This window comes from Schistocerca americana, chromosome 8 (genome assembly GCF_021461395.2).
Source record: "Schistocerca americana isolate TAMUIC-IGC-003095 chromosome 8, iqSchAmer2.1, whole genome shotgun sequence".
Taxonomy (NCBI): domain Eukaryota; kingdom Metazoa; phylum Arthropoda; class Insecta; order Orthoptera; family Acrididae; genus Schistocerca; species Schistocerca americana.
This window is the reverse complement of record NC_060126.1, coordinates 110,541,110-110,561,557: the sequence shown is the minus strand read 5'-3', so window position 1 is coordinate 110,561,557 and position 20,448 is coordinate 110,541,110. Positions and strand designations below refer to the sequence as shown.

At 41.0% G+C, this 20,448-nt stretch overlaps 1 protein-coding gene across 1 annotated transcript; it reads left to right on the top strand.

Annotated features, from left to right (window-relative positions):
• Positions 1 to 10,686: 10,686 nt before the first annotated feature.
• On the top strand, positions 10,687 to 13,921 carry LOC124545607 (fatty acid-binding protein, muscle-like). Its single transcript, XM_047124554.1, has 3 exons — positions 10,687 to 10,800; positions 13,382 to 13,662; positions 13,871 to 13,921. Exons 1-3 carry the CDS (start codon positions 10,719 to 10,721, stop codon positions 13,919 to 13,921), a joined length of 414 nt encoding a protein of 137 aa, XP_046980510.1. The 5' UTR covers positions 10,687 to 10,718.
• Positions 13,922 to 20,448: the final 6,527 nt, after the last annotated feature.

The window sequence follows — 20,448 nt, the reverse complement described above, 5'->3', positions numbered from 1 at the left end:
CCACAGCGACATTTCTGGACCCTTCCGTATTACTGAACGGCGGAAAACACCCAGTCCTAGTTACAGGTGCCTGTCTAACACTTTTCAGAGGCAACAGAAATTAGATTTTCAGTATTTCATATAATAATGAACCGGTTCGGCCCCTTAGCTGAGTGGTTAGAGCGTGTGACTGCTATGCAGCGAGCCCCGGTTCGATTTCCGAACGGGTCGGAGATTTTCCCCGCTATCGGACTGTGTGTTGCGTTGCCCCCATCATCATTTTATCATCATTGACACGCAAGCCGTCGAATGTGGCGTCAACTGAAAAGACTTTCATTTCGCCAGTCGAACTTCCCCAGGTGGGGATCCCCAGCCCTGTGTCAAACGATCATCTTCACCGACGGAATCTAAAATTTTTAATTTTATCACAAGCTACTCATTAAGCGGTATAACCTTACGTCGATTTTCATACGCTAGAACCTATTTATAAGAGTTGAGGCAACGTAACCACTGCGGGCAAAGAGAAAAATTAGCGATTTGCAACAAACGTTACACACAACTTCAACCTTTTTCTCACAAAATACATAGAGGAAAAATGCACCAATTACTAAATTTTTGCTGTTCATGCATCAGGCATGACAATATATTTTTTTACTTGTTACTACTAACTCTGTCGCAACACATTTCACAGACAGTATCCACATATACCACTGAATGTAGCTGCAAAATTAAATCATTCTACAGCACGTAGTTGAGGAGATATGAGGTCATAAGCATTCATATGCATGAGAGACTAAGTTTTTTTAAAATGGAGCTCTTTCATCCGTGGAAGTTCAGTTATTTAAAGAATCGGGGTATTGTCGTTGGCGTCCTAAGCAAATCTGGAGAAATTATCAATAACAGACGAAGATTTTTGGAATGACTACGTAGAACCTCTTGATGAGTTTTAACGCAACAAATGCAAAAATTTGATGTATTGAAGTTCAATAGTAGGCCGACAGAGAAGTCATATTGACAAGAATAACCAACAATGGATTTTTTTTAGCTGCCAGACACATATATTATAATGATTCTAAGATGGCCTAAATTCGATGACAGTGTAGTTTCCCGATGTGAATTCTAGGTGACTTTGAGAAAACAGGACCTATGTCCAGTGCAGTATTTAAAATGAGTATCTGCAGTATCCTAATTATCAAAATTAATAACAGGAGGGGACAGCAAAACTCTGCTTCAATAAGAGTCAACCACATAGTTAATAAAACAGACATATTATTTTCATACAGATCCTCGAATACTTTTCCGAGGGGACTCAAACATGTAGTAAATTAGAAAGGGGAAATTATCAGTAACAGATGAAGATATTTCGAAATGACTACGTAGAACCCCTTGACGCTGAGTTTTTATAACAACAAATGCAAAAATCCGATCTAGTGAGGTTCAAGCCGACAGAAAATCATATTGACAATTTAACTACTAGTTTTTTTTACCCAGCTAAAAGAACATCCATTGTTGGCTAACATTGGATGTATCGTACAAATTACTAGTGAAGCTATACAATGTAGCTTCATAATTCTGGGAATATGACTGTCGAACTCTTACACCATTTTCCAGATGACGAGAATTATCTTGCCGAAATTCTGTTTAAAACACAGTAAATGTTCATCAATGATCTAATTCCCACTGTATATCAATATTTTAAGGAGATTTAGAAGTATTCGATGCAAAATAAAACGTAAATTGTCTCACACTTTAACTTACGATCTCTACATCCAGATAGTTTTTGTGCAAGCAGCTGTGGTGTTGACCCCAGGACGTACATCATGTGTTATAGCTTCGTGCTGCTGCGACCCTAACAGTGCATTTGATGTCTGCCGTCATGCCTAAGGACTTCAAATCTGGGAACAAGATTTCATAATTTACCACCGTAGCGTTTCTTATTCCGTTTCTTGTCTTGATTAGTATTTTCCAAGAATTTTCTCTGCAACTCTTAAACCATTTGCTTTCTTGATCGTAATTTCAAAGTTCGACCAATTTAACATCGCTTTTAAGTTAAGTTAAATGCTATCCTTTCGCATTTCAAGAGGTTTTTATGCAAGTGACTATCAATTACACCAAATACAAATATTATGTTAGCTTCTTTCATGGACCTTTCCGCCTAGCAGTCCAACTGCGTAATAGCATCATGATCGCTAATATGTCTCTCTTTGGCGTCATTCTCAACAGAGCTGTTGTTTGTTAGCAGCTTGGTTGCCTACGCATTTGGTGTGTAGGCTGTAGGACTAGTTGTCTGCTAATCATATCTGTATTACTTCATCAGATTATTGTCATTGAACGCAGGTGAGGTACGTCTGATTTTCCCAGATTAGTAAACAAGTTACAGTTGTGTTACCAGACTCTATACAAGTGGCGGAATTTAATCAGTATAGGGTAATTACGATAATTAAAGCATAAAAATAACTGCATATAGATAACTGAAATCGAATTTATGAATGAGTACTGAATATGTGTGATGTGAAGCGAGACAAGAGATGCTAAATAGCTAGTGTGTGTAGCTGTAGAAAAATTTATCCATAATTTTTTGCGCCACTTTTTCATCAGAAAGTTAGTAATTTTTGTCAAGTGGCGTTCTCCATCAAAATCTTTGTGAAACGTTAAAAGTTCATCGTACATGTGTAGACCGGTTATACAGTTTATAGCGTTGGGAGATACTAATACCTGGCAACGAAACACATCCCAGCAGCTTTCCGGCAGCTGTGGAAATGAATCACCTCTGGACAGCCGACGGTTTACTCTGAGTGGCATGATTTTAAACAATGCCCAAAGCTATCGGTTGTTCTAATTTGCTGGTTTGATCTTCTACAAGCAATAAATGTCTTCCACAGTTACCTTAGTCAGGTAGTATGCCGAAGATTAAGTACCATGTTGCACTACTTTACTTGAGTGCCAAAGTCCCAGACGTTCTAGAAAAGCTGACAGTTAAGTCGAGCGAAACAGCTTACGATATTTTTGCTGGCTCCCTCGTTAACCATGGACCTTGCCGTTGGTAGGCAAATTCGCATGCCTCAGCGATGCAGATAGCCGTACCGTAGGTGCAACCACAACAGAGGGGTATCTGCTGAGAGGCCAGACAAAGGTGTGGTTCCTGAAGAGGGTCAGCAGCCTTTTCAATAGTTGCAGGGGCAGCAGTGTGGATGATTGACTGATCTGGCCTTTTAACATCAACCAAAACAGCATTACTGTGCTGGTACTGCGAACAGCTGTAAGCAAGGGGAAACTACAGCAGTAATTTTTCCCGAGGGCATGCAACTTTTCTGTATGGTTAAATGATGATGGCGTCCTCTTGGGTAAAATATTCCGGATGTAAAATAGTCCCCCATTCGGATCTCCGGGTGGGAACTACTCAGGAAGACGTCGTTATCAGGAGAAACAAAACTGGCGTTCTACGGATCGGAGTGTGGAATGTCGGACCCCTTAATCGGGCGGGTAGGTTAGAGTATTTAAAAAGGGAAATGGTATGGTTAAAGTTAGATATAGTGAGAATGAGTGAAGTTCGGTGGCAGAAGAAACAGGACTTCTGGTCAGTGGAATACAGGGTGTTTAAAAAAAAATCAAATAGGGGTAATGCAGGAGTAGTTTCAACAGTGAATAAACAAACAGGAATGTGGATAAGCTACTAAGATTAAATGGGCAAATCACGTAACTAAAGAGGAGGTACTGAACTGAATTGGGGAGAAGAGGAATTTGTGGCACAACTTGACTAGAAGAATGGACTGGGTGGTAGGACACGTTGTGAGGCATCAAGGGATCACCAATTTAGTATTGGAGGGTAGCGTGGAGGGTAAAAATCGTAGAGGGAGACCAAGAGATGAATACACTTAGCAGATTCAGAAGGATGTAGGCTGCAGTAGTTATTCGGAGATGAAGAGGCTTGAACAGGATAGAGTAGCATGAATAGCTGCATCAAACCAGTCTCTGGACTGAAGACCACAAGAACAACACATCGGAATTACGATAGAAACACGCAGTTACGACCATATCTCGACTACAAGCACCTCTGTGCTGATGTTAAGAAAATCTACTGCGCTCTACTACCGTGTGCCATCTTCACGCAGCATCTCCTCATTCTTCTTTAACTTTTATTTTCGATTTTTATATTCGTACATGTCCCATGATTTCTTGCATGTGATTTTTCATTGTTAACCAAGAGCTGTGTGTCTGTCGCTTAACTAATAGTCCCCTACAATGATTTTTTTTACCCAGCTAAAAACATCCAATGTTAGCCAACAATGGATGTTTTTTTAGCTGGGTAAAAAAAATCATTGTAGGGAACTAGTAGTTAACCAGCATAATATGGAGGTGGGGAGTATAGTGTTGTCAGTAAAGAAGCTGTTACACCGGAGTAGATCGGTCAGGTGGGCTCACTGACTCGGACTAGTTACTGCAAAACGGGTGGAGTCCCTCCACGTCCACACCGACGTGGTGACTATCTCAAAAGACCTACTGTCACCTCCATATTTGTTTATTCCTTTCCCAGTCCTTGGGCTCCCTCCCCAACTCGTGCCCCTTGGAGTGCTGGCGACTCCACTCCTTCCCTCACCCTCCTGCCACCCTCCTCTATCAACCCCCGTCTCCGTTTCCTGATTCACTCACCTCTGACCTCGTCTCCCTTGGCAAGCCCTTCAAGTTGTAATGCAGTTGCTTCGTCGCGTTTTAGTGGTCGCCGCGTATGTAATCAAATGCAGTGTGTGTTCAGTGTCGTCGTCCCATACTGCTAACGGCGTTTTAATAGTGCTATTCGTGCCACAATATTTTATGTGCCACGTTTTTATCGAGTGCCATTTTAACTGTATGGAGATTTTATATATAGGTGCCTCGCCAAGCTACCCATTTTTTTGTATATTTTAACTCCAATTGGTTCCTCTTGTCACGCGGAAATTACATCTTTCATGCCCCTATTTTATACATGTACTGTTCTCCTGGTATATTTTATGTAATCCCTTGGCTGAAGAGCGGCAGATTGTGCCCCGAAGCCCACACCCGAACCCATGGGGCAGGGGAATAAAATGACAATGAAGGAAAAAAATAATGTTTGTTAGTTACTAATCGAGGATTTCACGGGATATGGGGTCGTGATGTTATCCATGCGTTTGTGTGGGGTTACCCAATAACACGGTCACATCGAGGAGATAGAGACAAAGGGAAGGGGTTTCAAGGGCAGAGGTAAAGAAAAGTGCCAAAGCGAGCAAGCAAACAAAAAAGAAAAAAAAAACCTCTGCAATAGTCTGCTCCTATCTGTGACAGATCATGCAAGGGTAGATTGGTTGTTAGTTTTGGCTACAGTGCAATGTTCGGTATCATTGTCGTAGGTTCGGTCTTCGTAAGGAATGTCAGTCCTTTCGAGGAGGGGAGCTGCTGGGCTCGGCACCTCGGAAGTCTCCTGAGCCAGCTGTAGCGTCCGTACCTGTAACATGCCAAGACTGTTATAGAAGACGTCGATTGGTCATAAATCGATCACTGTGTAAGGGTTTTTCTTGGGTTTGTTTACGTTTGGTGTGCAATACGGTTTCCCTGCGTTGCCTATTGGTCGGGTAGTTTACACCTGACGGTGCTGTGCTGTAGAGATTCACTAGTATTTGCCATGTTTGTGTGTTGATTTTTTCCGTAGTTGTTAAATTGTCCCTAAGTAGTAATGTGTAGTTGATCAGTGATATTATACCCTTCTAAGGCTGCCCAAGCCGACTGTTGCCGATGCGATTGTAAAGTAGAAACGCGAAGGAACAACGGCAGCTAAACCAATATTAGACATACTGACGGACTGGCACCGTCGAGGAATGCAGAGGGTGGCTGTAAACAATCGCGTGAAGTCAGCGGAAGGGTTCACTCGTGAGTTTCAAAGTACTAGAATCAGTACAGGTAAGGAGTTGAAAAGAGTGGGATACAATGGTGGAGCATCTCATTATAGCCGGCCGGTGTGGCCGTGCGGTTAAAGGCGCTTCAGTCTGGAACCGCGTGACCGCTACGGTCGCAGGTTCGAATCCAGCCTCGGGCATGGATGTGTGTGATGTCCTTAGGTTAGTCAGGTTTAATTAGTTCTAAGTTCTAGGCGACTGATGACCTCAGAAGTTAAGTCGCATAATGCTCAGAGCCATTTGAGCCATCTCATCGTAAGCCATGAGCCGTGGCGGACTGGTGCCAGCGCCGGGTACGCTCGTTATATCGTTGCGATCGATTTTGGAGATTATATGTGATCTTTGGATATCGTGTGGCTTTCTTCCGGGTTGGCGAGCTTCAAGAGTCGGCAGTCAGCTTTCGAAAGAAAAACATTGAGAGACTTGGGACGTCTCCGGAGAAAGGAGTGTCGACTGCGACCGTGTATGCCCTATTAGCCTGATATGCCGCGGGGTTGTATTGGTCGCCAAGTCTGTGTTTTGGGGCAGCTCCAAGTTTCGTGATTTCTATCAAGGGAAATGTCTCTGAAGTAAAGTGATTAAGCTGCTTGAGCCGCTGAGTTGTGCTGTGTGCAAACATCAAGTAAGTTAGCCTTTAGTGTATGTGGCTGAGCGACTTGTTAAGAGGCGTTTCACTCGCTAGATGATTGTGGGACTTACACAGCCGTTAATCGACAACTATGTGGATGAGTTCCGTGTGAGCTGGTTAAATGTTGACTTCGCAGTGAAGTCTTAGTTATAACTGTACTGGTTGTTCTCTAATTGATTATTAAGGGTATTAAGTGATTGGAAACTGCACCTAAGTGATATTACGATTATCGGTAAACCGTCCTTAAATGGTTTCAATTAAAGGTCAGTGATTGCTGTGTACGAAAAATTTTGTAGACTGATGCACGTATGTCTGGTGCAAGGATTCTGCCCTGTATTTCTGTGTGTGTTTCAGAGAGTTGTAATTGTCCTGTGTTTGCAAATCTGCTGTAAGTGCAAAAACGTCTTGGCGGGGAGTGAGGTTTAACCGCAGCCTCGGTCCTGCTGTGTTTACGTAACCCTGCCACAGCTGGATTGCTTTGGGCGAAGACCCCATACCAAAAGTTTAGTATATCTTTCCTTTCCGCCAAGACGGGTAAAACGCTTTTTGTAATTTGATTGTGATTTTCTGATGTTTAAACAAACATTTTTTGGGTTATATAAAGATAGACCTGCAACTAAGTAAACGTTGGCAAATAGAGCAGGTGTAAAGTAATTAAATTCTCTCTATCGATTGTCATGTATTTTGGGCTAATTGCGGTGATCTTTCTCTGTAGTAATAGAAAGTCCACAGTGCTTGCTGAGTCGATGTCACATCTCTATTGAAGTTACAGTGTGTAGTTACGTAAAGTGTAATCTGGATTTGTTTCATGGCAATCTTTCTTGATTCTGTTCCATATCCATGTTCTAGTGAGTTGTGGTTAGCCGCGTGAGTTTTAAGTGTTGTTTTGGCCTTGTTGGGCCATGTGGTGATCAAATGCAATTATGTGGCTGGCCCACTCTGATAGGAACTGTACTGTCAGTTGTAAGCTTCTGTTAAGTGTGGCGAAGTCACGGTAATACTGTGTTTGCTAGTTGATTCTTAGCTGATTTCATATCCATTTTATAGTTATACTTGATGTGTTCTGATAAGTGTCTTGTTTCAATAAAAACTTATTCTAAGTAACTGCTGCATTGTACTGAAGATTGTGAGGAATTATCTGAAGGAACCTTATGTTAATAAATTATGTATGTGTAAATCAAAGTATGACTACCAGCCATGATTCGCCATTCCGTTTCCCGTCCTGGTAATAGTTGTGGTATGGATTGTGCGAACAAGCTACGTGCCAAGCCATACATTTAGAAAGCGCTGTTACACCTCACGTCACTGGGCAGTCGATGATTGGAAAAGATTCGGAATGGTGAATCACGCTATACCCTGTGGCAATGAGACGGAAGGGTTTCCGATTTACGAATGAATGGAGAACGGTAGCTCAAAAATGGTTCAAATGGCTCTGAGGACTATGGGATTTAACTTCTGAGGCCATCAGTCACCTAGAACTTAGAACTACTTAAACCTAACTAATCTAAGGACATCACACACATCCATGCCCGAGGCAGGAGTCGAACCTACGACCGTAGCGGTCGCGCGGTTCCAGATTGTACCGCCTAGAACCACTCGGCCACTCTGGCCGGCGAGAACGGTAGCTGCCGTGATAATATATAGCACCAAGGGTGAATTATGGAGGAAGTGTTACGGTATAGGTGTGTTTTCATGGTTTTGGTATCGTCTCCTTGTACGGATTAGAAAGCGCTGTTACAGTTATCTGCATCAGAGGTGCGTGGCTTTGAAACTCCAGCTCACCCTGTACTTCTGTGTTTCTGGAGTTATGTTGGTGCTGACACGGGTGGCGTGTGCGACATCTGCAATGGCTCTTTCAGCTGTCGTGCTCCTGTTTCTGCCCACAATCGTCTTCAACAGCCGTCCGTCACGCTCACGCAACACACACTTCCGTCAGCGTTGTGACTTATGGTATGATGTTTTTCCCGATTCGCTGTATGTAAAAACCTTCGAGGTGATCCCTCTTGAAACACCAAACACTTAGGTTACGTCGGCTACCACAGCAGCCAACATACGAGTACCAACAATTTGCCAACGTTGGAATTCACTTTGCTCCTACATAATGCACCCGCAACTACAAGGAACCCAATTACGACAGCAGACAGACAGTTGCAACGTGTTGAGGGCATTTCGCAGGAGCCGCCTGTGGTCAATTAAATCGGCATATTTTTCCAGTGTTTACATATTTTCGTCCAAACACTGTACATTTTCTGCTAGTGTGGATGTTTTGGTCAAACTGATAGTGGCATTCAGTTACAATATCCCAGTACGCGCCATCCGCTGGACCTACCACCTTTGCTCGCCGTCCTGCGGGACCATCTGCCTCTAGGGTTCATCCTCCATACAAATGGACTGAGGGACGAATTGAGACACTCTCAGCCACCGATTCACTGGGCATCTCTCACCACCAGGTGCCTCCAGTCAGATGTTGATGCCAGGATTTGATCACCAGAGGTTTGACTTCTAACAGGCATTGCTGGGACAGGTTGGCGGCATGCGTGTTGGACTTTATCCTTGCCGCAGTACCCTATTACAGTTTCTGAGATACAAAACGTATGGATATTTCAAAAGTCTACATGATGTTTCGTTAGAAAAACCATAGTGAAATTTTCTTGCAATTATGTTTGCAATTCGTCGAAAAGGATGACATGGGACAAAAGTGCAAAATCGTACTTATTTGATCCGGATCAGATTATGGAACTCTGACGTATTGTGGGCTTGGGTAGGAGATTGGTGATATTTGGCACTGGGAGAACAATGGACAAGAATATCCTGTCTCATTCCATTGTACAAAGAGAGTGTTAGTTCACTTTCATACATATGTCACAGGGATTTGACTCCTTTGAGAGACGACCTTTTATTAATGTGATTCTGTGCCATATGGGAGTAGCGCTGAAACTGCCGATCGCATTCAATGAAAATTATAGACAAGAACTAATACATAGAACCTCGTTACGTAATTGGGGATGCTACAATGACGAACAGTGCGACTGCGGAACGTTGGAACAGACACTAAGTCACATTTTGCACAATTGTCAGCAAAGAAAATTCATAGTCGCCTGGATGGAGTGTTTGTATATCCTACTACGAACAGAAATGGCTATCTCAACCTTTTTGTTTCCTATTGCCAGTTCTATATATACGAAACGCTAAAAACGGGAAGCTGAGATCGGCATGATTTTAGCGTTGAGGCCGGCCGGAGTGGCCGTGCGGTTCTAGGAGCTACAGTCTTGAACCGAGCGACCGCTACGGTCGCAGGTTCGAATCCTGCCTCGGGCATGGATGTGTGTGATGTCCTTAGGTTAGTTAGGTTTAATTAGTTCTAATTTCTAGGCGACTGATGACCTCAGAAGTTAAGTCGCATAGTGCTCAGAGCCTTTTGAACCATTTTAGCGTTTCGTATTATCTTATATTATCCAAATTCAATTTAATATGTGTATTTCTAAACTGTAATTACGTAAGCCACATGGTAATTAGTAAAATAATAAATTTATCACACATTGTATCGGATTACGTGTATCGTAAATACAGCTAAAAAGGTAGTGATTATTTGTAATTCATAATTCACTAACGATTCCGCTGTCTATAAAGTAACATTTCACTGAGATTTCCAATTCCACGCACAAGTAACACCGACATTTGGACATGTTCAAATGCAAAGTCATATGCGCAAGATATTAGTTACCGACCTCTCCTAAGCATCGAAGGCGGACATATGCATTTACAAAAGGTATTAATGAGGAATGGGAACACCAAATTGCTTGCGTATGGTTATTTGAAGATTCGCTGTTGCAGTACATGTGTTGAAACATTTAAACTCGATATTAGAATGCGTTGATCTTGCATGCATCCTCAGTCCTCCGTTACAGGAAGAAAAAAATCTATCTTAAGGAAGTAAGCACTTAAGATATCGTATATTACGGAGGCTTAACGTAGTTCAGAGAATTACCTCCGCAAGCATCAAGTGGAATGAACCACCACCTCACAGCTTAGACCACGGGATGTTGTCACTTGAGGCCAGGAAGCGCACTTATCTATGTGACTCACAGCAACGCTAGTCATGGTGCTGCATACCGGTATAAGAGAGCTCCCACTGGACCAAAAGACATTCAGACTTCTGAAGACGTACAGCTGCAGTTGATTTCAGTGGGACCGCCTGCAAGATGGTGAAGCAATTCTCTGGCAAGACCTACGAGCTGGACTTGGACAGCCAGGAGAATGTGGAAGCCATGTTTGAAGTCTACGGTGAGTACAAGACGGAAGGGTTTCATCTTGCCTTACTACGTACCCCTGCTCTAGTTACGTCCTAATGGCAAACGATAAGACTGTGAGGTTTAGAATATAGATTGTGTAGTTTGTGTAAGTAATTTGGGCTTACTGATTGTGATAGAACATTCTGGGACTAACGCTGATGCAACATTCATTTTAAGTATTCTTCCGATGAAAAATAAATTTATTGTCCACTCTTGGGTTCAATGAGTGAACTCATGCAGCTGTTATGACAGTACCATCCGCTCTTGTGGATTGGTATTTATATCGCCCCACAGCTTTGTTTTCTGTGAAGTTACAAAATCAATCATTATGGATCAGTGGTGTACTAATCGTTCACTTCTACTGAGGTGGCAGATTTTATTATAATTTTCACAGCATGAGAGTACAGCCCTGGGAGGAAGCAGGCTGGTAACCCGGAATGGTAAGATGCCAGACCATGAACAATCACAATACTTACCCACGCTGTTCGAGAAAATAATTTTACTAACCGAAATTATCTTGGCCTTCTCCAAAACAACAAAATTTCTCAAAACAATCTTTTCCTTGAAAACAGATCTCAACATTTATTAAGTGAATAGAACAACATTTACTTGTTCATTTGCTAAGCATGAGTAGTTGAATTAATTAAATAACTCTTCCTTCGGCATAATTATAGAAATATACTTTTGTTAAAACCCGTATAAGACTCAAGTATCTCTGAAATAATCAGATTCACAGTCGTTGGCATAAGCACCAAACCATACGACATGGTAGTACGTTTCCTCTTAATAAACCAACTGGAGCCTTAGAACAGTAATAAGAATCTTAACATTATTCAGAGTAAAACATGATGCAGGGCTACAGGTTGGTCAGTAGTTAACGCAACCACTTTCGCGGCGTTCCCGCGGAGCAGATGGTATAGGAAGTCCGCTTTAAATATAGGACGGTTGGTCGTGTCAGTTATTTCTAAGATAAATAAACACTTAAAAGTAAATTAGCAACTTATATTAAAACAAGTGGATGCTGAAACTGCCTCTCTTCGTTGTTCAAGCATTTTTGACACCTGCTTAAGAAATTGCTCGTTACACTCTACATTTCTCTCTAATAAATGCCAGTAAGTGCTTGACGAATGTTAGTTTTGAGTTCATCTAAAGTGTGCGTGTTTGATTTGTACACTTTCTCCTTAAATTCCTCCCCCCTCCTTCCCAGAGATAAAAATGGTATGGGGTTAAATCGAGCAACGAGGACGCCATATGGTGTTAGTGACAACTCTTTCTTGAAAGAGGCCATGAATTTCCCCTTATGAGAAGCTAGCTGTATGTGTCGTCGCAGAGTCCTGCTGAAATGTCGCGGAACCACGTTCCTTTTCATTTAGCTGGTCAAAAAGAGGCCATAATGTGTATAATTCCTTTGTGTCTTAAAAGACCACTAAATGTTTTCCACATATCTCTGTTGTTATTGTTTCCTTAAAAAAAGGGTCTATTATTCCCTCACCGCTAGTTGCACAGCTCACTTCTATTTTTTGATAATACAGCGATGCTTCGTGTATTTCGCTAGTCGAACCCAATAATGGTTGCTTTATGAATTAACATATCCACTTAGGTAGAACCATGATTTGTCCAAAAAGAAAGTTAGGTGAGTGACTGTTAATTTCTTTGCATGCACCCTATTCAGAGTCTATTCTCTAAACCACAACCCTTTTTAGCCGGCCGGTGTGGCCGAGCGGTTGTAGGCGCTTCAGTCTGGAACCCTGCGACCGCTACAGTCGCAGGTTCGAATCCTGCCTCGGGCATGGATGTGTGTGATGTCCTTAGGTTTAAGCAGTTCTAAGTTCTAGGGGACTGATGACCTCAGATGTTAAGTCCCATAGTGCTCAGAGCCATTTGAACCACTTTTGAACAACCCTTTTTACTGGGCTATCCTGTTTATGTTCTTACACTGCACTTATTTTACGGGCCTGTAACTTCAGTAACTTTGGAGCCGTTTGAGCAGAGTCATAAGAAATTCCCATTTGCTAGGAAAGACAACGAACTGATTTTCCAGGAAACCATTCCAGAGCATGCTCAGTGTTGTCTAGAGTTTCTTGTGTCTGTATTGTACATGGTTGTCTATGTTTCTGTAAATAACATTTCCCGTTTACGAAATTTATTTATCAACCGTTGAATCGTACTCATATTAGAAAAGTGAAGATAAGCAAATTCCTCTTGAAATAGTTTCATTATCTCAAGCGCTAATTCTCTGCGCAGATATGAACGTGAATACTCTTTAGCGAACTGAATACATCTTCCAGTGAGGCACTGAATGTGTTTTGAGTATTTAGTCAGATATGAGTCATGTTTGGGTAGCACAACTGATAACTAACGCTAAGAAAAAAACCGATATCTAGTTTTTGGTTCTGGAGTGACACAGTGTCGCAGTGCCAAAGGGTAAATAAAATAATTCTTAGCAGTTGCTTATAATTTCAGTCTGCTATAAGGGATGCAGTCTCTGATTGCAATGTATCGATTGTAGGATATTTTGTTCTAATCGAACCCTAACTTTATATGTTCATAGGTGTTGTGTACCTATTTTGCAGGGGTGACGGAACCAGCCCACAGGCAGGCAGCCCTGAAGATAAAGGCTCGAGTGACATTGACTGTGGATGGTGACAAGTACACAGTGACAAACCAAACAGGGGACCACAAGAGCAGCGTCACTTTCCGCCTGGGAGAGGAGTTTACGGAAGAGACCCTGGGCCGCAAGTGGAAGAGCACTGTCTCCCTCAAGGACGACCACACGCTGCTCAAGGTCGAGAAAGGCGAGGATGGCAAGACCGTGACGGTCGAGAAAAGCTTCAGCCCTCAGCAGCTGGTCGTGGTATGTCACTTCTGTGGCTCTCCTCACTACCCTACATGCGATTTGCTATCAAGCCTTCTGCCTGTTTTTGTAAACTCTCTTCATTCTACTGTGAAACTTCTGATTACTCGAGGGCGTAATATTGAATTCACGTTTCATATTTACCTACAACATTATTTTGCATTTGTACATATGGTACATATTAATGTCTCATTTTGTTTTATTTCAGACTTACACTTTTGGCAACATTACTGCGAAGAGACTCTACAAGGCTGTTTGATGTCATTTGCCTTCAGCATTATCATATTTACGTTGTTGTATTATCACAACATAATAAATAAATATTTTTATATGTAAATGCGCGAATATTTTAAGACATGCGGTTCACTTCCGCTTCTCGACCTTCATAGTTTCCTGTCTGTCCAATCTGCTTCTTGAATGTCCCTGGAATTCTTCAAATCATTAACATCTTGCATCCATCTTCCAGGTGGTCTTCCTTGTTTCCTTGCAGATATGAAATATTACTGAAATGTGTTACAACTGTGAAATCTTGTGCCACTTTATCTTGAAAATAGCATCAATGGATGTTTAGTAAATTATTGCACAGGCATCAACACTGGTGATAGGATGTTGTAACAACCGTTGAAATTATGTAAATTCGAGCTGAAGGGTTGAGAAAGCTGAGACTGTTTCGTTAAAAAACCGCAGTGTCCGTTACTTTTAAGTGACTAAAGCCTACACGTTACATGGAGCTGCGTGGTTGTGTAACGTCAAAGCTGTACAGCAAATGTGTTGCATCAACGTCCAGACTTTCCATCGAGAACAATCTAAAAAGAAATGCACGTGGTTTAAACGAAGATTGTTTCGAGTTAATAGTGGGCCATTCTTGCTGTTCTAGTCGTTTTCGCGGTAGTCCTTTGACCACAGATGATCATCCAAGACAAGCAAGACACAAACGTCGCGTGATGGAGGAGGCGAAGCTGTAACATGTGACAAAGTTTCAAGAAGATGATAAAATATGTTCATTGTGCAATATACAAAGAACTTTCTAAAAGTACAGCGATGTCACTGTAACATCTCTTTATATTTTACTAACTATCCCTGCACAAGTGAATTACGTTTCCTACTTGACCATCTATATACTCGCAGAATCGATGCGGAAAGTAGTAGAGTACTATTACTATTCCATGAGCGCATAATTACTCTTTGTAATATTCTCTCTGGTGTGTTGAGAGGACTTCTAGGATCTTCTCCGTGTCGCAATGAAGAATTGTAATTTTGCTATCGAGATTAATGGAAGAAAGAGATTTAAAGTATATTGTATGCTACTCAAGAAAATATATACTGAGCATTTACATCAAAGGTGTGTAAGGAATTTCATTATATATGTATTCTCTAATTGGAAATTTGCAGGGAGGTTTCGTCTTGTTGGTAATCAGAAGGGAACTTCCGATGAATTGGAAACGAACCAGCAATTATTAGATCCAAGAGCTCCATTATTTCATCGGCTAATTAAACTCTATTAGAGCAAACTTTCCGCTTGATCTGAGGTTTCCTGACTGACTACGCAACGCAAGAAAACCAAGACATTTTATTTCCACAGGATTGCAGATCGCTTCGAATCATCGAGACCGCGGACAAGGAGAGTCGTCGTCCGATTCTGATTAAACAAGTAAAGCTTAATTATAAGTTTCTTGAGCGACTGTGATGATTGTAATATGGCTGCTTATGAATGAGATCATTAATAAAATACTAATAGCTAACTTTCCTCCTCACCAGCAACCAGTATAAACACAATATTAATTAAAATTATACCACCACGGTCAGCATTCTGAAATCTGACAAACTATTTAAATAAGAAGCATTCTGAGTATTAGTCTACTACTGCTTGACTACTGTACAAAAAAATATCTGCTTGTATATAGGAGGCTTGCTGATACATTAAGATGAAGCATACCATCCTCGATCTGTCGCTACTGATGTAACTTGAGTTAGAGACTCTGAGCTAGAGTTGAAATTACTGTCCGACGAGTATAGAGAGCAAGCTGACATTTGCCACTTGATTAAATAAATTGCTCGAGCTTAGACGAGGGTCAAACAAGTGATGATATTCCTTTCTTCGTAGAATGGGTATCAACATTGTTTGCTATCATTCCAAAAATGTGAAACATGGCTGCTTTTTCGCATCGTTTCATTAATTAGCGTAAGATTGTACGGGCAACAAAATTTTACAAAGTACGAACATGAGTCGATCGATCGTATGTCTTGGCTGACAATCTCTGTGTTTGCATGCACCACTAATGCCTTGTAGAGTTGTTTGGAATTGCGGCCAATTGCATGTTGGCTGAGGAAAGTTTGAAAGAGCTAGTCTGTGCTTTAAGACGTGCCGTGATGCATCAAAGCTCAGCGACCGCAGCTCCTGTATGCTGGTAATTCGTGAGATCGGACAATGTTCATGCTCATCAGTATTTAAATTTTGGGGAAAGGGGGATAAAACTGAATAACTTGACTTTGAGTGGATAAAAATTATTTTGAATGATCAATATATTTGCAAATTAAGGTTACTGAAATCTCTTATATACTCAACATGACCTCCTCTGGTTTCTGCTTAAAATAAACCATCTCATCATAAAAAATAATAATCTCGATAGACACAAAATACCCGGTTTTGACCTACCCATGGTGTAAAATTGGTACCCATTTAAAGGAATGCGGAAAACTGAAAACAAGAAAAAGGTTTTCTACTTCTTCGGGATAAAAAATCTGTTTTAAATACCGAAACTTTTTTTTTTTTAAAGAGAACTGCAAATTTTCAAAATACTACTTTGATATAGGAAAAGTTTTCAATAACTGGTTCTAAGTAAATAAATAAAAATAAGTAAATAAATAAAATAAAATACAGAAACATTACTAAGAACGGAAACAGCAGACAAAGCAGGTGTCTTTCTGTTCAGAATTGGCCGGCCGGTGTGGCCGTGAGGTTCTAGGCGCTTCAATTTGGAACCGCGTGACCACTACGGTTGCAGGTTCGAATCCTGCCTCGGGCATGGATGTGTGTGATGTCCTTAGGTTGGTTAGGTTTAAGTAGTTCTAAGTTCTAAGCGACTAATGACCTCAGCAGTTAAGTCGCATAGTGCTCAGAGCCATTTGAACCATTTGTTCAGCATTGGAACATTGCTCAGGGGCCCAGCAGCGATGATCTGCAACCATCCCTGCTTCGGTAATGAGTCTGAGTATAGCATATTACAAAATACTCATCTTACACATAGGTCTTTATCGCACGTGAAATCTAAGGACTTTTTTTTAAATTTGTTTGAGCTGGTATAGTCTTTAGAACTATGACTTTTTGCTTCTTCACTTTTTTGGCGAATAAAGCATGAAACTTCATTACAGAACTATTTCCTGCCTTATCTTCTTCTCCTAGAGTAATTTAACTAATCCTTCTCGCTTTCCTGCAAGTGATGGAACTCTGTTAATGGTTATAATTGATTAAAAACTTCCTCGATTCTCATCACCATCAAACAAATATATGAAAGCCTAGTGTATGTGAAGCTGTATTTGCATAGTGGCAGATGGTGTAACTTGGAGATAAAGTAACAGCATCTTTAAGTTTAATGGCTTATATCTTATTGTATTACCATGACACAATTTTCCTTTCAGTTCTCCATATGTTACAAAGGGGGCCTTCTATAATCATTCTATTGCGTTTTCAAGTATGTTGACCCTATTTTATCACAATATTAAACCTGAGTTGAGCTATACCAAATTTTTCCTATGGTTTTGAAATATGGCTATAACGTGTACTATTCAAGGAAAAAATACTTTAATATCTTATTATGCTACAAATTCCCCGACTATAGGTAAGAGTAGGGCCATGAGAGCCACGACAAAGTACAGATAAGTTTTATCTTCTGGTAAACTTTCCCAGAAAGCCTTCATACTACAGATAAGTTTCCAAATAGTTTAATGAGAGATCGTGTTGCTACGAGATAAACAGATAATTCTACTTGGTGCCATTCAAGTAAGATACCTAACATCCTGTGGAAGACGACAGGATTGATGGGCACGAGAAAACAATTTAATTCTATGTTTGGGAAATATAAAACACCTGCCTTCTTATCTATATATGGCTGATGTGCCAATGTTCACGCAATCAAATTCATATCTTCCACTACTCAGAGTTGTTTTAACTTTTACTGTAATGACTCTTTGACAAGAACTGCCATCTCAATCGTATAGACACGGCAATTATCTAAGTACTTGACAAATAAAAGTAACAAAAATACGTACTAACCTGTCCACACGGAAATCATATAATACTGTGCTGTATTTTCAACCTTCGATTTTCTGCTGGAATTGCTAAGAGAACTAATGATTTTTCTTTACAGTTATTGAAAAATAGTAAATGTCAGTGACAGAGTGCTATATGGAGTATTTTGTGACCAGATGAAACTACAGTTGTTTGGCCATAATTGTGCATTCTTTGATTCCAAACTAAAGTGGTACTTGGGAATTGTAATTCTTGAACTATTAATTCACTTTAGTAAATGAAGAGCAGATATACTGAACGTTGGCACACTTCTTTGCCATATGATTGTTTTGTAATTAACAAATGTCACCAACTAGCAAAGCATCACTTGATACTCTCACTAAGAAACTGTGCTCTTGCAGTACAAAATGCAACATTAAGGTAAGTATGTTTTCATCAGAAACCTAACAACTGTTACTGTCCAACACGGTGATGTTGACTGCTGTAGCTGAGGTCTCGAACTGGGCTGAGATCTTGCTTGCCTGACACTATAATGACTTCAGTGCTGGAGCGCTGCTTTACTGAGAGGGAAGACTGTCATTTGGAGTGTCTCCCATTGGTTATTACGGACTGCAGCGAACTGTCGCTAATGTCTGTGGTATTCATTCGCGTTGCCAACTTTGGTGAGGCAACCCGATCCCTAGATGATGCCACAGAATTAAACACCATTTGCTAACACAGTGCTATCACAAAAACAGCAAAGTTGGTACCATATCGTCATGAATTAAATGAGGATTCCTTTACACATTTACTTAATACGCGATCAGGGCCCTGTAGATCATTCGCCGTCCTTAGATACTGCCTTCAACGGAGGGTGTCCTCTGCAGCTATCATCCAGTTTCCCCTGAGCCCAGGTTGTTGCACTTCTTCCCATAGTCAATCCTCCCATATTGGTTGTGGTCTTCTCCACGGGTGCCATCCCCTTTGATCCACCTACCAACACTATTTTTAACATCAACTGTCGCCATCGCAACATGTTCAGCCATTTTCATAGCTTAAGGGGAGGTTTACTATCTCTTGATTCAAAAAATCAACTTTTTTAAAATTGCGTTTTTGGATCCATAAATGTGTTTAGAATCCACCCGTGAAACGGTTTTTCCGAATACGGAACGCTAATGTTTGTTATTCGCGGTTGATCAAAAAAATGCACCTGCCTGAAATCGGACTTTTTCACGCACCAGTTTTTTTCTTTCGGAGGACACATTATTGTACCAGTGCTTGGGAGGAAACACACAAAAAAATTAAATGAAAGGTTGAACGCGTGTGTTTGGATGTTATCCCCCAAGCATTTGCATTCTGGTGAGAAGACTGAGCAGATTGCTACTTTCCTGGCAGTGAGCAGCTTCAACGAAGGGTATTCAACAATTCTGAAGACCATGACAACGATGGACGTCACCCTGGCATTCTATTCCACGCAGTTCGCCAGGCATTCGGACGTCCACCGGATTCAAGCGGCCGAAAACCGCTTGTCACCGGCCTTACGAGCGGCTCTGGAGCAGCGCAGGATGGCCCAGATCGAGCAGAACGCCATTTATGAGGAAGAGGGAGGACTAGTTTATGGACCTGTAATAGCAGATTGAACGTACGTTGCATAATATTGCATTTATATCTGGTCAAAACTTCAAACGCGCTTTTCTCGAAATGACGTTTTTTTATCGCGCGTATTGTAATTTCAAATCTACTTAACCGATTGACATGATTCTTTGTTTCCGACGAAGCTAACTAAATTGTCTAGGAGTTATACTACTTTTATTCCGATCCATCAACTATAAATATTTTTACTTGGGCGACGAAGTCGAAAAATCGATAAAAAAACCTATTTCTTCATATGGCCACCATTTTGTTTCCTATGGTGCAAATAACTTAAGCGAGGTACAATTCCGAAAGAATCTTATATACTTTTCTAACGTCAACTCAATTTTGATTTCAGACTAGCCGAATGACCTGTGACATACCGCGCGTGGGAGTCTACATCGAAATTTTGTTTCGTTCCGACGGCACTTCTGCCTTTGCTCTTCAACATTTCCGGTCGGAAAACTTCCAGTTTGTAGAGGAAATAAACATTTTCACCAAATTTGACTTTAATATTTATAACACATCCCGAGAAAAAAATTCTCAAAGAACATGCTTTTTTCGGGCCAAAGATAGTAAACCTCCCCTTAACTTTTAGTTTTTGGACATGATTAGGGTACGTTCACGGTCTAGGGATAGCGTCTTTGATTATTAAGGAAAAAGGAATTCGCCATTGCTTAAATTCTGAATAAAAATCACCAGTAATGGAGGCAGAAACTATCGCCAACGGCCTTGTCAAAGAGGATATAAGAGCGGACAGTTTCAGAAAACTACCATGCCGTTGGGGTGGGAAATTGCACATAAGAGGAGGAAGAATCAGTAAGGACCAACGGCATGGGGATGCGGAAGACGTGGGATCTACTGCATTAAAAACACATAAGTCTATCCACAATACATGTGACCTGTAATTATAAAAGTGTCTTGAT